Below are 16676 nucleotides of genomic sequence, written 5' to 3'. Positions count from 1 at the left end.
AGTGTGGAGAATAGAATAATACCGATGTATATTCATTGTTTTAAAAACAACGAAAAGGTTTCTCATAGCAATATAAACAGGCAAAGTAAATAGGCGAAGTATAAATACACAACCAAAGATAAACAGTGTGGTAGTGAGTGCAACAGCAATGAGTGCAAAATAATTTGACTTGCTTATAATTTGAATAAATTTTAAATACTTTTTGTCTGTAACACAGAAATACACGCGACAAATAATGAGTTGTTATAATGACGCCTAGTTTCTATGGTCCTTGCACCAAAGCACGCCGACAGTGGACCGCCTTGTCTATTTTTCTACATTTGAACAATAACGTTTGTCAGATCGAGTCAGTTGTGGGTCGCAGTTAACATTTGAAGCAACAAGATCCCATGCAACCTAGAACTGATCTGACTGAGACAACTCTACAGCGACGCAGTTCCGGTTAAACGTCATGTTGGATTGGCATTCAGCAACACGGTGAGCGGACTGACTGCTTTACTACAGAAGCAGACCCTTTGAGGTATTGCCATAACATGTTTTTCTCTCGTGGGTTGTTTGGTTTCCTGTAATACTTTGTTGTTGAATGACGTCTTTTTTTAATCTTGATAAATAGGCTTACTGTGTAGATCACCAATCGGAACTATTTATAACACATCAAAATAACCTTAAACTCGTAACTGTTTAATAAAAGTGTTGATATTTCTCTGTATTCCCCCGTTTGCTTTCACAGCGGTGTGTAATCCTTAAATTTGTTCGACATTTACACGACGTGTTTGTTGTTTGCTATGTATTTAAAGTGCGCCTTCAGTGCCTGACACTTTCTGGAAAGTGCGCGCTCTGAACATTTGGATGGATAAACGTATACTGTGGCGGTTACATTGAGAATATATTAACGACATTGTGTTACATTCACTGCATAAATTAAATTAAAAAAATATACATATTATTAATGTATAGAAACAACCGAACATTACGCTTATGTTTAGTGAGAGTTGCTGTCATTTGAGTGACAGCTATGTCTGTGCGCTATATCCTTGGCGTCAAGTGACAAACTCTCGCAACTAGAAATAGTTGCCTTTCTTTCCTCAAGGGAATGTTTACTGTTACACAATGCTATGCAGGAGACATGCAATACGTATTAAAGAATTGTGGGAGTAATTTGTAATCGTTACTGTTTTGATTCAGCATGTTTTGTAGAAGACCCAATGTAAAATTCTTCAACAATACTGTTACAATTCTCTCATTTTGTTGCCGTTTCATTGTAGGGAGCAAGCTACAGAAATGTCGTTCATAATTGATTGGCTGTACAGAGGATTCAGCAATGTATTACAATTATTAGGTAAAGGATCAGCCAAAAGTTTGTGCTGATGATTTTTAGCATACACTTTGCCTTTCAACGTTGGCAGTTGACAGGCAGTTAATTTTACTAAAATTCATATTTCTTTCATGCTCTCATTTGCTTTAGGATTATATAAAAAGTCTGGGAAACTAGTTTTTCTTGGATTAGACAATGCTGGAAAAACAACGTTATTGCACATGCTTAAAGATGATCGACTTGGTCAACATGTTCCAACACTTCACCCTAGTAAGTAAATATTTTATTCAGTGCTAAATATTTATTAATCGCATACAAAATAAAAGTTATTTTGGCATAATATATGAGTGTGTGCTGTGTGTAATTATTATGTTCATATACACATTCATGTATGTATTTAAGAAACATTTACATGTGTGTATATATATTTATTTATATTCTATATTATATATACATTTAAAAATAAAATATACAATAATTACACACAGTACACACACATATATTATGCAACTTTTATTTTGTATGCGATTAATTGCAATTAATCTTTTCCCAGCCCTACTTTTTAATATATAATGGATAAATATTGTAGGAATAAACAGATTAATCTTAAAGTGACCTTTATGCTATCAAATGCAGCAACTAATGTATCATTTGTTACCTGTTTATGTTTTGTCCTCCAGCATCTGAAGAGCTGACTATTGCGGGCATGACTTTCACAACATTTGACCTGGGTGGTCATGCTCAAGGTAAATGTTGAGATATTATTTAAATATCTCTTAAAAATACAGAGCTTAAATGGATAGTTCACCTTAAAATGAAAATTCTGTCATCATTTGCTCCTCATGTTGTTCCGGACCTGTGTGAATTTCTTTTTTTCTGATGAACACAAAAGAAGATATTTTGAGAAATGATGGTAAACACTCAGATAGTGACCAATTGACTTCCATAGTAGGAAAAAAAAATGGAATTTAAAGGGTACCGTCAACTATGTGCTTACCATCATTTATCAAAATATTTTCTTCATCATTTATAAACAATACTTCCAAATTATTTTTTTCTTACTATTGAAGTCAATGATCTGCTGTGTGTTTACCACAATTTCTCAAAATATCTTCTTTTGTGTTCATCAGAAATTCATTCAGGTTTAGAACAACATGAGGATGAGTAAACGATGACACAATTTTTATTTTAAAGTGAACTATCCCTTTAACAATATGTAATGATACTGTAACATTAAAATTAGATTTTGCAAAGCTGTTAGAAAATGCAACCTTTGAAACAGTGTAACATATTGGTCTTGTTTGTTCTTTATTTTCAGCAAGAAGAGTTTGGAAGAATTATTTACCAGCAATAAATGGAATAGTTTATCTTGTTGATGTTGCTGATCATGAACGCCTACTTGAAGCCAAAGTTGAGCTGGATGTAAGTTTACTTTAATTTTTTTTCTATACAATACCTTTGTGTTCAATTTTTTTACACACCCAGTGACTCATAACACTTACATGCTGTAATATTATTCAATAATAAGGGCACCATTGTATTGTCTAACATAATTCCCAAACCATAGGCTCTCCTAACTGATGAAACCATCTCCAACGTGCCAGTCCTTATTTTGGGGAATAAAATTGATCGTCCAGAAGCAATTAGTGAGGATGCCCTTAGAGAAATGTTTGGTCTTTATGGACAAACTACTGGAAAGGTAGGTTAATAGGAAAATATGTTGATCTTTCTGCAAGTAAATGAATAAATTCTTAATCTAAATTACAGAGGCTTAGGGTGACTTTATATAGCAGTATATTTGGAAATTTGATTATTTTTATTTCAGATATGTACTTTATAAATAAGTATTTGTTTTTATTTGTCTATACAGGGAAATGTATCACTAAAGGAGCTCAACCTAAGGCCAATGGAAGTCTTTATGTGCAGTGTGTTGAAGAGGCAAGGATATGGTGAAGGTTTTCGGTGGCTTTCTCAGTATATCGATTAGTATATTTAATGTTACTATACAATTTGTTCACCCTAAATCCACGATCCCTTGATTTTCTATATTGTAATAAACTATAGTAACCAGGGGTGTTGTATATTTTGTTGTCTGAGCCTTAAAAAACAGTGTGTTTATGGGATAAGTATTTTAGATACACGTTAAATTAATGTGTCTAAACGAGGTGAGCGGGGCACAAATTAACATGGGGTTAATTGTAACACAGCTACTTTACATAGTTTCACAGGGCTAAGCAGTCTGTGCTTTTGGTCATTTTCTCTTACCATCAGAAGACAATCTCCTGTGAATTTGTGAAAAGTTTTGATGTTTTCGTATTCTTGACAGAGTTTTTTGTAGGCATGAAAGTAAATTTCTTCATGATGTGTTTTTTCCTGATGTCATACGATGTCACCAAATTCAACTTTATATTATTTGAATCATTGTCTAGTTACCTAAAACAAAGCATCATTCTAAAACAAGTAACTGATAGGTGGGATTGAAAACGTTTTTTTTTTTTTTGCAGCGGGGTTAAGCCTCAATAATTCAATGATAATAAAATGAAAACAATGTAATTAAAGTAATATGTGTAAAAACATTATCAGGTATGATGGATTGATAATACGAGGATGGTTAGATGAAGAGTCTTGGATGGATAGATCTGTTATAGACGGATATATAAGCAACATCCACCTCTAGTATTTGCCTATTTGGAAAGAATAGTATTAAATTATTTGTGTTTAAATAGAAATTTCTAGCAAATGTTACAAGAAACCATCTGTCTCTTACAATTAACCCCACTTTCGGTGAAATTGTACGAAAGCGGTAGGTTCTAGAAACAATCTTTAAGTGTTCATCTGTAGCCGAGATGTGTGTGTTGCGTGTGTAAAAGTATGATTAACTCACATATTTATTGAATGATAGTGCCCCGCTCTCCCCTAACTTTTAAACCAGTTAATTATGCTCTGTCTAAAAGCAGGGTTAGCAGAAGTATATGCTATAGTAGTTGACAGAGCGGGTAAGACATACTATTACAAAACACCTTTCTCAGACCAACGTAACATACCCTGCCAAATGTAAACATACATTTGTTATTTTAAAGCAAGGTAAAAATAAGGTAGATAATACTTGGTCACGTTAAAAAATGTGCTGTGAGATATTTTGATGATGCAAAACCATAAAATGATACAAAATCAGTGTTTTGTATGCTACCTCTGTGCCTTAATGCTGGTGGTCTTCAATAACACTTTTAATCTTCATTTTTCTAATTCTGTATTTTCCACCTATTCAAAGAAAACTTGAAGTGATGCAGTGTGTGTTGCCAATGCATTAATTTAAAATGAATTATTTATCCAATATTTAAACATCCAAATGTTTGCAGTTTATATGTAGCGTTTTGATACTTTTAAAACAGTGTTGATGTAACAGTTGCACTATGTGTTTACATTGGCCTGTTTCACTACAGCACCGGCCTACCTGATTAATTTGTGCGAGAAGTACTTATTGACTGTCAAAAAGTTGCAAAAATTGTTATTATGCAGCTGTGGCATGAGAGTACGGTTGCTTTTCTTCATATGAAATATGCCTGTGCAATATAAAAATGTGTTATATTACTGGAGCAATTGCCTGGAAATAGATTTATGTAAAAGGATTTAGTTTTCAATTTTGGTTATCTTGTGAAACTACTACATGCTACTTGTAACTCAATATCTATGCAAGTAGGCATTACAAATAAATATTTTAATTGCCATCCATTCCTTGTGTACATTGCATTCATTATTTTTTATTTAGTGGACAATTTTTTTGTTTGTTCATTAAGTAGAATAGTAAGCACTGCGCAGACCGACCGGCATTTGATATCAAAGTAACGCGATAACTATTCAAGAAATGTGCATTCGAGTCGTTCTCGCGATACTTCGATGACTCATACCGCTCCTCTATGCAGCGCTGGGTGAAGTTGGACACGCGGTTAAATATGTGACTATATGTGACCTCTTGTTCATGTGGCATTGACCAAAATGCGGGTTTTTGGTATTCCATGTAGTTATTCAATAAATAAAAGGGGAAATGAAGTCGGACACGCCTACTAGATTGACGCGCATAATCACATGATCACGTATACGCCAATCGTATTATACCCGGAAATGCTGTAGTTTTAGAACCAGTGTGCGTTCGAAAATATATTAATTTAATCCTTACTAGATGCATTGGTCAAATCACTGGACTGTTTTTTTTTTTACTGAAGGACGGTTGTAGCCAGCTTCTTATGAATGCTTTAACTGGTTGACACTTTTTTGTACAGTAGGTTAACATATTTATCGTGATGCCTAAAAGTAAAAGCTAAAACGACATGCTGTAGCAGTATTGTATTTACTTGCAAGTTGTTTTATAGTTTATGATTGGCAATGAAGACTATTGAGGAGTCGTGTTGTGTTGTCACAGTATCTGAAGCCCCCCTCGACCTCAGTTCTTTGTCCCAGAATAAAGCAATAAGTTGTAGTGGAGTATATCTAAACTACCAGTATGGGATTGTAATCTGTACTGGCATTGTGTTTTCTAACTTTGTAAGTGAGAAACAATACGTTAAGAAAGACTTACAGACATTGCATTCTGACAGTTTCAGTAAAGATATGAAAGTGTATGTAGATCACACAGAGCGCACTGACGTATCTTATAAACTAATGGACAGACCCAATGTGATCCGTCAAGAGGCTGAACTGTTAATGATGGTTAACTGTGTAGAGTTTCAAGATGCGTTTCACAAAATCTTTAAGGGGGCAGATAACTGGGGCTTTTATGGTGGCATTGAGGATTCTGGGGTTCTGGAAGACTCCACGTTCCTAAGCTGGTTCGCTTTTCTTAAAGTGCCTTCTTCATCCACCTATAGTGAATCAATGCCTTGGCTGAAGAGTGACACTCTTAAAAAGGGATTTAGTGTCCTCGCCTGTGGGTCTCCTTTTGGTGGTCTCTGTCCAGATCTCTTTATGAACACAGTCAGTAAAGGCATTGTAAGTAATCTCGCTGGAGATGAGAATGCACTGATCCTGACTGATGCCCGCTGTTTGCCTGGCACTGAAGGAGGAGGACTGTTTGTTAGTGAAGGAGATAGAGCTTATCTCGTGGGTTTGATCATTTCACCTCTATGCTGGAAATCAGAAGAATGGATTGGGTTGACACTAGTGTGCTCCGTTGACTTAATTCTGAAAAACGTCCTAAAGGCTGTAGGCTCTCAGGAAACACTGACTGAGATGTCATTACATTTTATTCGTAAATCTCTTCAAGCACCATTAACAAATAGTCGGTCAGAGTCTGAACGTTATCCTGGAGTGGTATTGATCGACGCAGGTCGGCTGTGGGGTTCTGGTGTACTGCTAAACCAGCATTTGGTTCTGACCTGCAGGCATGTGGTGAATGAAAAATCTCTGGTTACGGTTAAAGCAAACTTAGGAGGAAGGTATGGTTGTGTATACTTTGAATTTATGCAAATTTGTCTTGAGACCTTTTTGTTGTGAAGGGCATTTTGTAAAGTCTTATTAAAACGTGATATATTTTCTCTCTTTGAAGTTGCTAAGTGTATTATCGTGTCATCTGCAGTAAAATAAATACACTTTTCAGATTTCATGTGATGAGTGGTAAGGTGCTGTACTCCTCAGCACCATCATCTCCTTATGATATTGCTGTGGTGGAGCTTCAGGAGCCCCTCATGAATATAGTCACTCCACGGTTTTCCAGACACTTTTACCCAGGTAATGTGCTACAGTTATTTTACAACAATTTAATGTTTATCCATGTTTATTGTATCTTGAGATTTACCTTAAGAGTGAAGGAAATCATCTTGGGCTTCAATTTGTTAATCAGAATTCCAGCACGTCCTTCTTCTGCTATGACTTGAACTGATGCCATTCTAATTCATTGCAAATTATTAACATTAATTATTGTACCAGGTAAATATTATATTTTTAATTCCTAATAATAGTAATAAACATCGTGCAAATATTGTTAGCATGGGAATTTTAACCTCATAAAGTAAGCTATATAATAGCATATATAATAATTCAAAATATGAAATAAAATAAATTTTCTCTTATTTTCAAAATACTGTGTCTTTGTTTAGGTGAAGATGTTGTTGTCGTTGGTTTTGGGGCTTTAGGAGGTAGCTCTGGCCCATCTTTCACCTCAGGGATCTTATCCAGAGTTATCACCCATCAGTCACAGCCTGTAATGTTGCAAACTACATGTGCAGTACATTCTGGAGCCAGTGGTGGCGCTGTGGTTCGTTCTGGCACTGGGGAATTGTTGGGTAAAATCATTTCTATATTTAATATCACATAGTTACTAGTTAGCAATGGAAGAGTTGCATAAGACATTTTTATGTACTGCATCAGGTCATCAACACCAGATGTTGTTCTGTACTAATCCAGTATTTGTGTTAATACAAAGCTGAAGATTAAAATCTAGGCATTATGAAATCTTGCCTGTAATATAAAAATTTTTAACTGTGCTGTAGTTATTTATAAATTGATTATATTTTCAATATGTAGCCTACTTAAAGGAAAAGTGTGTTATTACTCTTGCCTGTAATATTTTTTTAAACACTGCTGTAGTTATTTATAAATTGATTATATTTTCAATATATACTTAAAGGAGAAGTGTGTTATTACTCTATTGCTAAAGGCACTAAGCCAGCATTGGCTTGACCATTCTCTACTGAAAAATCCAGCTAAAACCAGCATAAGCTGGTGAGCTGGTTTTAGCTGATCTCCCAACTTGGTTTTAGCTGGTATTGCTGGTGTAGCAAGCTGGTCTAGCTGTGTTCTGGTCACTTTTTAAACTTCTCTAGCTGGACTTAGCTGGTCATGCTGGAAGACCAGCTGACCCACCAGCTTTGCCAAGCTTAGAGAACCAGCTAATGCCACCTTAAAACCACTAGGGCCAGCTACCAGCTTGTGCTGGTCTTTGCTGGATTTTTCAGTAGGGTTATACACTTGGCCTTTACTGAGAAACACACAAGTTATTCTAATATACAATATCTTCGGTAACCAGAAGGGGGCACCATGTGACCAACTATGCATGCTGTTTTTTAAAGGTGAGTAATGAAGCATACTTCATGTTATATGTTTTTTTTTTATCTCATATCCTATTACTGCAGGTATCGTGTCTAGCAATACAAGAGACTTCTCAGCGAAAGTGACCTATCCTCATTTAAACTTCAGTGTCCCAGTGACAGTTCTGGAACCGCTGCTGGGACTCTTCGCTCAAACTGGAAACGCTGCGGTGTTTAAGGCCTTAGACAATGCAGAGAAGGACGTCAGAAAAACATGGAGACTACAGAGCCTTCAAAGCAAGCTTTGATTGTCCTCATCAATCAAATGTAATTGTAGAAGACATTTAAAAATTGATGATATCATTAGTAAAATGAATCACTTTCTTTTATAAAGTGATAAGAAGTCTGAGAAATGGTACTGAATAATCCTTTCCCTAATAGTGTATAAACAAAATTTAGGTGTTCGTGTGTGTGATGCATGGTTGCCCGAGTGAAAAAGTAGTGCACTTCCATTACTTAAAGTGCTTTATTTTCGCACACTAATTTTGTACTTAATATGCTAAAGGTTGGTCTTTACTACTTCTTGGGATCGTCTGGGTGTACTTCACTGTGCTGTTTTGAGACATCATGAATATGAACTTAAATGTGCTAAAAATGTATTTAAAAAATTTATTTAGGTACCACTAGTAAACTTGAACCCATCTTTGTATGAAAGTTGAGTTAAAGTTTAATACAAGTGTTAACTAAATACATTTTTAATACAGATATAGTATGTTAAAAGTGCATTTTGGTTCATGTTCGTGGTGTCTCGGGGTGGCACAGTGAAGTATACTTGGATGATCTTGGGAAGTACTGAAGATGAAATTAGTGTGCAAAAATAAAGCACTTTGGGTGCACTGTGGAGGTGTACTACTTTTTCACCTGGGTGGACATTGGGCTCACAACAGCTTGACTAAGCCTGTTGGATAAAAATTGGCTTGATTTAAGCATTTTAACATATTAATTATTTTAATTTCTGCACTTCTTTAATATATGTACAATGTACATCAAGCTAATTAACATAATGACTGGTCAAGATAAAATATTTTATGATGGTGCTGTAGAAAGCACCTTTAAGTTATGCCATGTTTCATTACAATACAGTGTATTGTAATTGGTTATGGCCCCATATGTATTTTTCATTTCAATTCTTAATTATTCCAACCAAATTAAAACCCCAAAAAATGTTAACCATACTGACTACTATCCAACCATCCCACTGGATACAAGGGAAGGTGCCTCACTGGATCCCAAACATATTGGTGCCAACACAGTAGACCTCAACAGTTTCTTAATGCATTTTTTTATTTTAAAGCCAGTTTGGTTCATTGTATGACAAATATTTCAAGGATGTGTGTTAACTTAATTTCTTCAATAAAGATTTTAATTACTTTTATACTTTGTGCCTAGAGCCAATCAGCTTGTGTTTGATATCTTATGTATAGTAAGTATACAGCCAAAATGTTGTTTAAAATGTGTTTCCTCTAATGCTTCCAATAGCACTTGAAAATGAACATCAGTGTAGTGAAAATGTCTTGCAAGTAATCAGGAGAACAAAGGGAAAAGTGTTTAGGGCCCAGAGCCTTTAATCATATTCAGGCAAGAAAGAGGACAATCAGACAAAGAAACATGCAACTAAATGCAAATATACGGCAACTCAGCGTAAATAGAGTGTTTTCTAATCAGTAAAATCCAAGTATTTACAATAATAATGGCATGTACAGTACAATACAATCATACACTAGTCCAAGTGGTATAACATCACTGTTAGCAGACTCCTGTACACTGATGAGTAAGACATCAGAACATTCACAATTCACTTTTAATGAGCAGGCCGTCTATCCACTCGATCAAACCAGAGAGACGTTATCTGATAATCCAGATGTAATTTAAATATCCTCAAGCTTTGTCTCGCTGACATTTCTATTTTTTAGAGGATTTATGTGCGGCACGAAAAGCAGCAGCAGTACGTTGATGAATATGTTTACTTGTTTGGATGTAACCGTATCAAATGCATTTTCTCTTCCCTATTCGGAGCTCGCAAACCAAATCTGAGTAAATTAGCATACCAGACCGAGTCTATAATTCATACATTTTACAGTTCATAGCAAGTGAAACTCTAAGTGGAATAAAGAGAAATGTCCTGTAAAGCCAGCTTGCTGTGATTGTACTCCATATTTTACTTTCAGTCTGTTAAAGATTATAAATTTGGACCTAGATTATAAATCCTTGCAGTACCGGATTTACACCTTGCAACATTACAGCTAAGTCATCTTTCACTGCAAATGATGGGAAGATCTGATTAGAAGACATCTGCAAAGACAGATTGGTCCCTTCGGGAATATGAAGGAGAATATGTCGAAATGCATTTTCAAAAAGGCATTCCTGACTCTCATGTTCATCCATATACTGCCTTATTATAATAGCCGTGTCGCCTCGGAGGTACCGTATTACAGCCTGACCTAGTGGAGTATAAGCAAATTCTATTACGATAGAAATATGAAACCAAAAAGCACATTTCTCAGGATTTATTACTGTGCATTGCAAAACAGAAAACAATGATTTGGACATTTTTGGGGTTTGTGGGAAAGAAAGCTACTGCGTTGAGACATAGTTTATATGAAAATATAATGCTTTACCAGACTCTGGTTTCGGTCGGATTATTACACAAAAGAGAGAAAAACAGTGCCTTTAGGACACGGATCATCTTTTAGAAGTGCATTGTGTATTTTTGGGCGCAATTGGCTTAAATCTGTTGCAGTTTGTGACTGCTGAGAAATACGTCATATACAAGTTCAAATACATTAATGAAGGCTACCTCATCTTAAGACATTTACGACTATATCTACTTCAAAGGCTGCTTTAATGAAAAGTGTTACAGATACTGATTTTGTTCAGATCTTGCATTGATGATGAAGAGTAACAGTCTTAGCTCTAGAGTTTTATTTTTTGTAGTAGTAGTAGTAATCTTTTGTTGCTGTGCTCATACAAGCTAAACCATCTGTAGAAAGTAGAAACTTGCAATTTACGTGAACTCTAAGAGCAAAGACATTACAGCAGCAGTCTCAAAAAGCCAAAGCCAACATAACAAAGATCTAATGAAGCAGTAAGCAACCTGGTTGGACCCAAAACCTGTCTATCTTTACAGTATACATTCTTTAAAACTTTAAATCTGCACCTCGAACAATTTACAAACCAAATTTCCAAGTGTATAGTGATAAAAGTATGTTTTCATTAGACTTGCATAAGAACGCATCACATCACACCTATCAAGCGCCTAATTCTGAGCTCGTGTTTGCGGATGCTAGACTGATTCAACAAAAAATATGATGGTTCACAAGTATTCATAAACCCACTCTTTGCCAATAATCTCACTACAGCTAACACTAACCAGCGACCCCTCCCCACCCCCTCCCTAACTCAAAGCTGTTTGGAGTGCAGTATAAAGATGATCAACCCTCCAGTGTCCACCATTAAATGTCAGAAGATAGAGCTGCCTCTGTAGTGATGGGCCACAGAAAGCTACGTCGAACAAAGCGGATCTCTTACGATCTACCAAATGTATCCACCGTCATCTATTTCCCCCACCTCCCCTTCTTCCTCCTCGGCCTCTTCGCCATTCTCCTCCACCTCCTTCTCCTCTTCGTCCTCCCATCCGAGTCCGCTGCCGAAATCGCCCGAGTACGTGACCATCTCATCTGTAAAAGAAAACCATTATTTAATAACGGTTGAATGCATCATGTTACGATTTTTGTGTGACAAAGGCTAAACAAAACCAAACAGGAGGTCGGTTTTTTAATCGCTTTTTTATGTCCAGTCGGGGGATTTGTTCTTATCACCTGCTGGTCGGACTCAGCCTATAGTAATTAATCTTACAGACCTTTATTTCCGCGAGACAACTGCTCTTTTGGAATGGAAATGAACCTGGCCTAATGAATGTAGCACTTGGTCGTCTGTCAGATGGGTGACGGATGTTCTCGTGGATCTAAGCCCTAAGCCCTGTAGCTACAGAAGCAGCATTGTCCTCTGTGTGTCTATATGCGTGTGTATGTGCTTGTGCTTACCACAGTCGGGGTTGCCATGGATTCTGGAGCCCATTAACTCTCCTCCATGCTGGTCCACACACCAGCACTCCCTTCTACTCTTATCGCACTGCAGTCTCCTGTAAAAGCCGTCCTCATCACAGCTGGGTATGTATGTATCTACAATAACAAAAAATGAAGAGTGATACAAATGCATGCACACAAACACGCGCACGCGCGCACACACAATGACTGTAAAAAAGCCAAATGTACATTTTAAATGTATTAAAGAATTGGGTGTAAAATGAGAATCAATCTAGTTAGCTTTACTGCAGGTTGTAAATCATGTGACAGACCCAAGTGACAATTCTCATTGTAATGCGTAAAATGTAACCTTGGCGAGGGTTGAGGGCTGGGTTTCGGTCTGCAGTATCTCAACACATGACGCACAGTAAAATCGGCTATATTAAAATGCAGGATTTACCTAATCATATAAAAAAAAGCTATATACATTTTATATATATATATATATATATATATATATATATATATATATATATATATATATATATATATATATAATGTATATAGCTCACTACAGATGAAAGATCTTTTGATTCGATTTTTTTTTATAATCGTTCATTGTTTGTTGTCACATAACCATGGGTATTAAAAAAAAAAAAATGAATCATATCATAATTAATTTGTGTGCCTTATATGCATCTTTGACCCTTATCCATATCTACATTCATGTTTAATGGAATTTCAGCAAAGTTGGATCACACAGTTTTATGAATATTTGCCATTATCTTCTATTGCAGTGAACACACACTCTATCAAAACACTTTTTTTGGGGAATGGGATTTAATCATATATGCATTAGTGTGTAAAACACAGGTTAAACAAAAAAAACCCTAAAACTAAAACACTTGGGTTTTATCGTATACGTATACGTTTATTCTGAAGCATCAAGGGCTTTTGCATTTTGGCGGACCCCGATTGGCTGTTGGATCTGCAGCGTGTCCTTGGAGAGTCCTAGCAGCAGTGCAGCCCAACATGCAGCGCTGTGCAATGCCAGGAGCTCCGCTCTAATCCCCACACCTAATTATGCGCTTTTTTACTTATATTGACCTTCATTCTTTATTCTTGTTCTCCACATATAGCCTCTCTCTCCAGTTTTTGTTTGAATCTCTGTTCCTCTCTTTCACACCTTAACTTGATCGTCCTGAGATAGCACCGTGAGTCTCAGCAGAGGGTTCATTCTTACCCGGTTTCTTTTTGGCTCCCTCTTGCACTTGGATTCTCTCTAGCTCAGCCAGGCAGGGAGGCTCTGAGGAAGAAAAACAGTCAGTGCCTTTAGGGAAGAGTCAGCGCTAATCTCCTTTAGACAAACGCTTCACACGAGCTCACCCACCAACTCCCAGATGATGCAGCATTATGGCCGAGCTTTTCTCTGTTCGGCCGCACACTCAAATCACGCTATTACACCCAAGCACACCACCTTGTTTATAAATGGTACAAATGACTGTTAAAATCTTTAGTTTTATACCAATTTAATTTTTAAACGAAAGTAAACCTTTTAGGTAATATAACTTGCTTTATATCTGGAATGGTTGAGTAAATGAACATTAAATATATGTGACACTGTCTGTGAAATCTAGGCTAAATTCTCATAATCTAATTATAAATTTGATTTCAATCATTGATTTTAATCTTTGATATGGTCTTAGGGGTTCACGGATATTTTGAGGGTATGCATTGACGTCACTTTTCCAACAAGACCACGCCGGAGCACGCCCTGTTGAGTGGCAAACGTTCAACAAAATGGCTGGTTTTCATAGCGGCTGCTGCGAAAATGCAGTAAAACTGACTAGTATCAGCTTAAATTGAATTTAGTTGAACTTAATACCAGAAGACAACACTTAGTTACATTAGTTACATTTTCCAAGCATCTGTGCTTTATTAGGGTGTTTGACTTGGGAAAAATTTTACTTCACTACATTCTAAAGCATATAATCATACTGTGTATTCTTTAATATTGCATATTAAAAATGATTTAATATCTAATTACATAAAAATTGTGTACTTCTACCTGAGTAAAAGTATGTTAATGTACTTAATTATTAAATGTTAAAGAAAAACTTGTATTTATGAAATGTAATACGAGTAAAATTTATGATAATATGCGTTGGGATGTATGTTTTCCAAAGGAAAACACGGATACAATACAAATACTTGAAAAAATATGTTTAAGTAGAAAGTGTAACCTCTGCTTGATAGTGACTCTAGCAACTTGTCAACCCATCTGTGGTCTGTGGACGTTGGCATGATCGATCAATTTACTTCTCCTTTCTGTGTTTTTTGGCAGTCTGTAAAACGATAGCTCCGAATTCTTGTTAAATCTGTTAGTACAGTCTATCGCACAACTTTTTCCCATTTAGATGCGTTTTCCCAGTGTTTTTAACTGATTTCACACTGTATACAAATTCTGCCGCTTTGTCTTTTGCCACTCAGTGGGCGTAACCACAGGCACTTTCGCCGAAGGTGACGTCATGTGCATAACCTCTATTGACCGATGATGCTTGCTATGCTTCACAACTATTCTCAATGAATCACGGTGAAATGCCGCCACATCCAAAATCCAGAGGGCGCTCCCGTGCAGAAACCCAATATGCGCTGTAGAAGACGAAGAATCATACACAGGCAGCTATGGCCATAGATATGTATAAAGGCTAGATGTCTCGCCCGCACTGGTGGCCAATTGAGTGGAATGTCCGCATTTGGCGGCCATCTTACCACAGGACGCTCGCTCACTCATAGCATTGAGTTTTAAAGGTGCAGGTACTTTTAAATGACCATAACTTGCTTAATTTTCTACCGATTTTCAAACGGTTTGGTTTGTTATAAACGTCAAAGATGTTCCTATGATACTGCATACTTATACTAAAAAAAAATTCATGAAAAGTGTTAAAGCATCCATTATGTTTGACGAGTGTTGCTTTTTCAAACGCATGTTCGATAAGGTTTACTGATAAAAAGCAATAGTACATGAAATAGCTGTGAATAATATCGGCTGTGAATAGTTTTAGGTAGGGATGTAACGATTAATCATGTGTCCCATTAAAAATGCCTGTCTGAAATCGATTCTGAATCTCAAGGCTGCGATTATGTGTTTCGTGCACAGCTTGTGCGTGTACTACGGCATTTGGTCAGTAGGAAGTCCTTATCAATCTAAAATCATTATGAGTCCGAGTCGCTATAATGTGCATTTAAAAAAGCAACATTTGTTACAACAAAATCATTCAAAATATTCTTTATTATCATGAAAATACCTGAAACAATTTGAAGAACAGTGATGTAAGTATTCCTGTAGACATTTCCTGCAATAGCGTTTGTAATGCTACTTCTTCTGTGGCACAATGGGTGTTTCTGCATGAGAGTGCCCCCTGGTTTTGGATGTGCCAGAATTTCACCATAATTCATTAAAATTAATTAATTGAGAAAACGCGCATTTGCACGGTTAATCATTACAACCCTAGTTATAGGCTACGTATTATTAGTGTATATCGGCATTTATCGGTGCACCCCTATAAGCTCTTAAAGGTTATATTTTCACAGAATCCTCTATACATTATGTATGATGGGTTTTCACAGGTCAAATATTTCCATGCTTTTTAACACTTTGACAATGCATACAGGCATGGTTCAACCAAAAATGACATCATTTGCCCACACTATTAAAAGAATAGTCATGGTCAATGAGGCAGTACCCTTTAAAAATGTCCTAATATGTGTACAATTACGTACAGATATATACATTTGACAACTATATGTACCTTTGTGATACTAATATGTATCTCTAAATGTACTAATATGAGATCTTCAGGTTCCAATCTGTACATTTTTAATGGTAGACGGTTTTAGCAGTAACAACATTAAACAAGCGGCTGTTGCGGTCCGCACGTAACTTCCGGTAAACTCCACTAATAATAAATAACCACAAAGTACTTAGTTTATTTATAAATCAAGCAAAAAAACAACACATAGATTACCTAGGAAACCAAAACATTTGTTACTTTCGACAAGGCATTTGTTCAAGAGATCAGTTTAGCAACTAGTCAGACCATTAAAAAAAACGAAACCGGAAGTAAAGTTCGGATCCAGACGTGTATCACGTGCGTCCGATGAAACCGTCTATAGCCCCAGTGAAGTGTTTTTATGTTGTTGCAATAACGTGTGACCTTCCTATTTTCTGTCAAACACAAAATGGGTCTCAAG

The 16676-nt window shown here is 36.2% G+C and overlaps 3 protein-coding genes across 4 annotated transcripts in view; 2 read left to right on the top strand and 1 right to left on the bottom strand.

Annotated features, from left to right (window-relative positions):
* The first annotated feature begins 263 nt into the window (after positions 1-263).
* sar1ab (secretion associated, Ras related GTPase 1Ab) lies at positions 264-5047 on the top strand. Of its 2 annotated transcripts, none has more exons than XM_055169493.2 (7): positions 264-477; positions 1266-1339; positions 1466-1585; positions 1996-2061; positions 2634-2737; positions 2883-3014; positions 3186-5047. In XM_055169493.2, exons 1-7 carry the CDS (start codon positions 452-454, stop codon positions 3300-3302), a joined length of 639 nt encoding a protein of 212 aa, XP_055025468.1. In that variant the 5' UTR covers positions 264-451; the 3' UTR covers positions 3303-5047. The 2 variants fall into 2 exon arrangements, with proteins under 2 accessions (XP_055025468.1, XP_055025469.1); XM_055169494.2 differs by having other exon boundaries at positions 328-520.
* A 361-nt stretch (positions 5048-5408) lies between these two features.
* On the top strand, positions 5409-8844 carry tysnd1 (trypsin like peroxisomal matrix peptidase 1). The gene is made up of 4 exons (XM_055170213.2): positions 5409-6747; positions 6909-7039; positions 7408-7593; positions 8443-8844. The coding sequence occupies exons 1-4, from the start codon at positions 5699-5701 to the stop codon at positions 8643-8645; spliced, it is 1569 nt and encodes a 522-aa protein (XP_055026188.2). The 5' UTR covers positions 5409-5698; the 3' UTR covers positions 8646-8844.
* A 1095-nt stretch (positions 8845-9939) lies between these two features.
* Positions 9940-16676, bottom strand: part of spock2 (SPARC (osteonectin), cwcv and kazal like domains proteoglycan 2) — a 42199-nt gene continuing 35462 nt past the window's right edge. Inside the window, exons 8-10 of the mRNA XM_055170214.2 lie at positions 13666-13728; positions 12441-12578; positions 9940-12074 (exon numbers count right to left, since the gene is read on the bottom strand). Of these exons, the coding sequence (XP_055026189.1) occupies positions 11929-12074; positions 12441-12578; positions 13666-13728 (347 nt within the window). The 3' untranslated portion in view covers positions 9940-11928. The remainder of the gene's footprint in view (positions 12075-12440; positions 12579-13665; positions 13729-16676) is intronic.

The sequence above is a fragment of the Misgurnus anguillicaudatus genome, chromosome 11, assembly GCF_027580225.2.
Source record: "Misgurnus anguillicaudatus chromosome 11, ASM2758022v2, whole genome shotgun sequence".
Lineage (NCBI taxonomy): Eukaryota > Metazoa > Chordata > Actinopteri > Cypriniformes > Cobitidae > Misgurnus > Misgurnus anguillicaudatus.
Note: the sequence above shows the minus strand (reverse complement) of the source record. Positions and strands in the feature narration are given on the sequence as shown.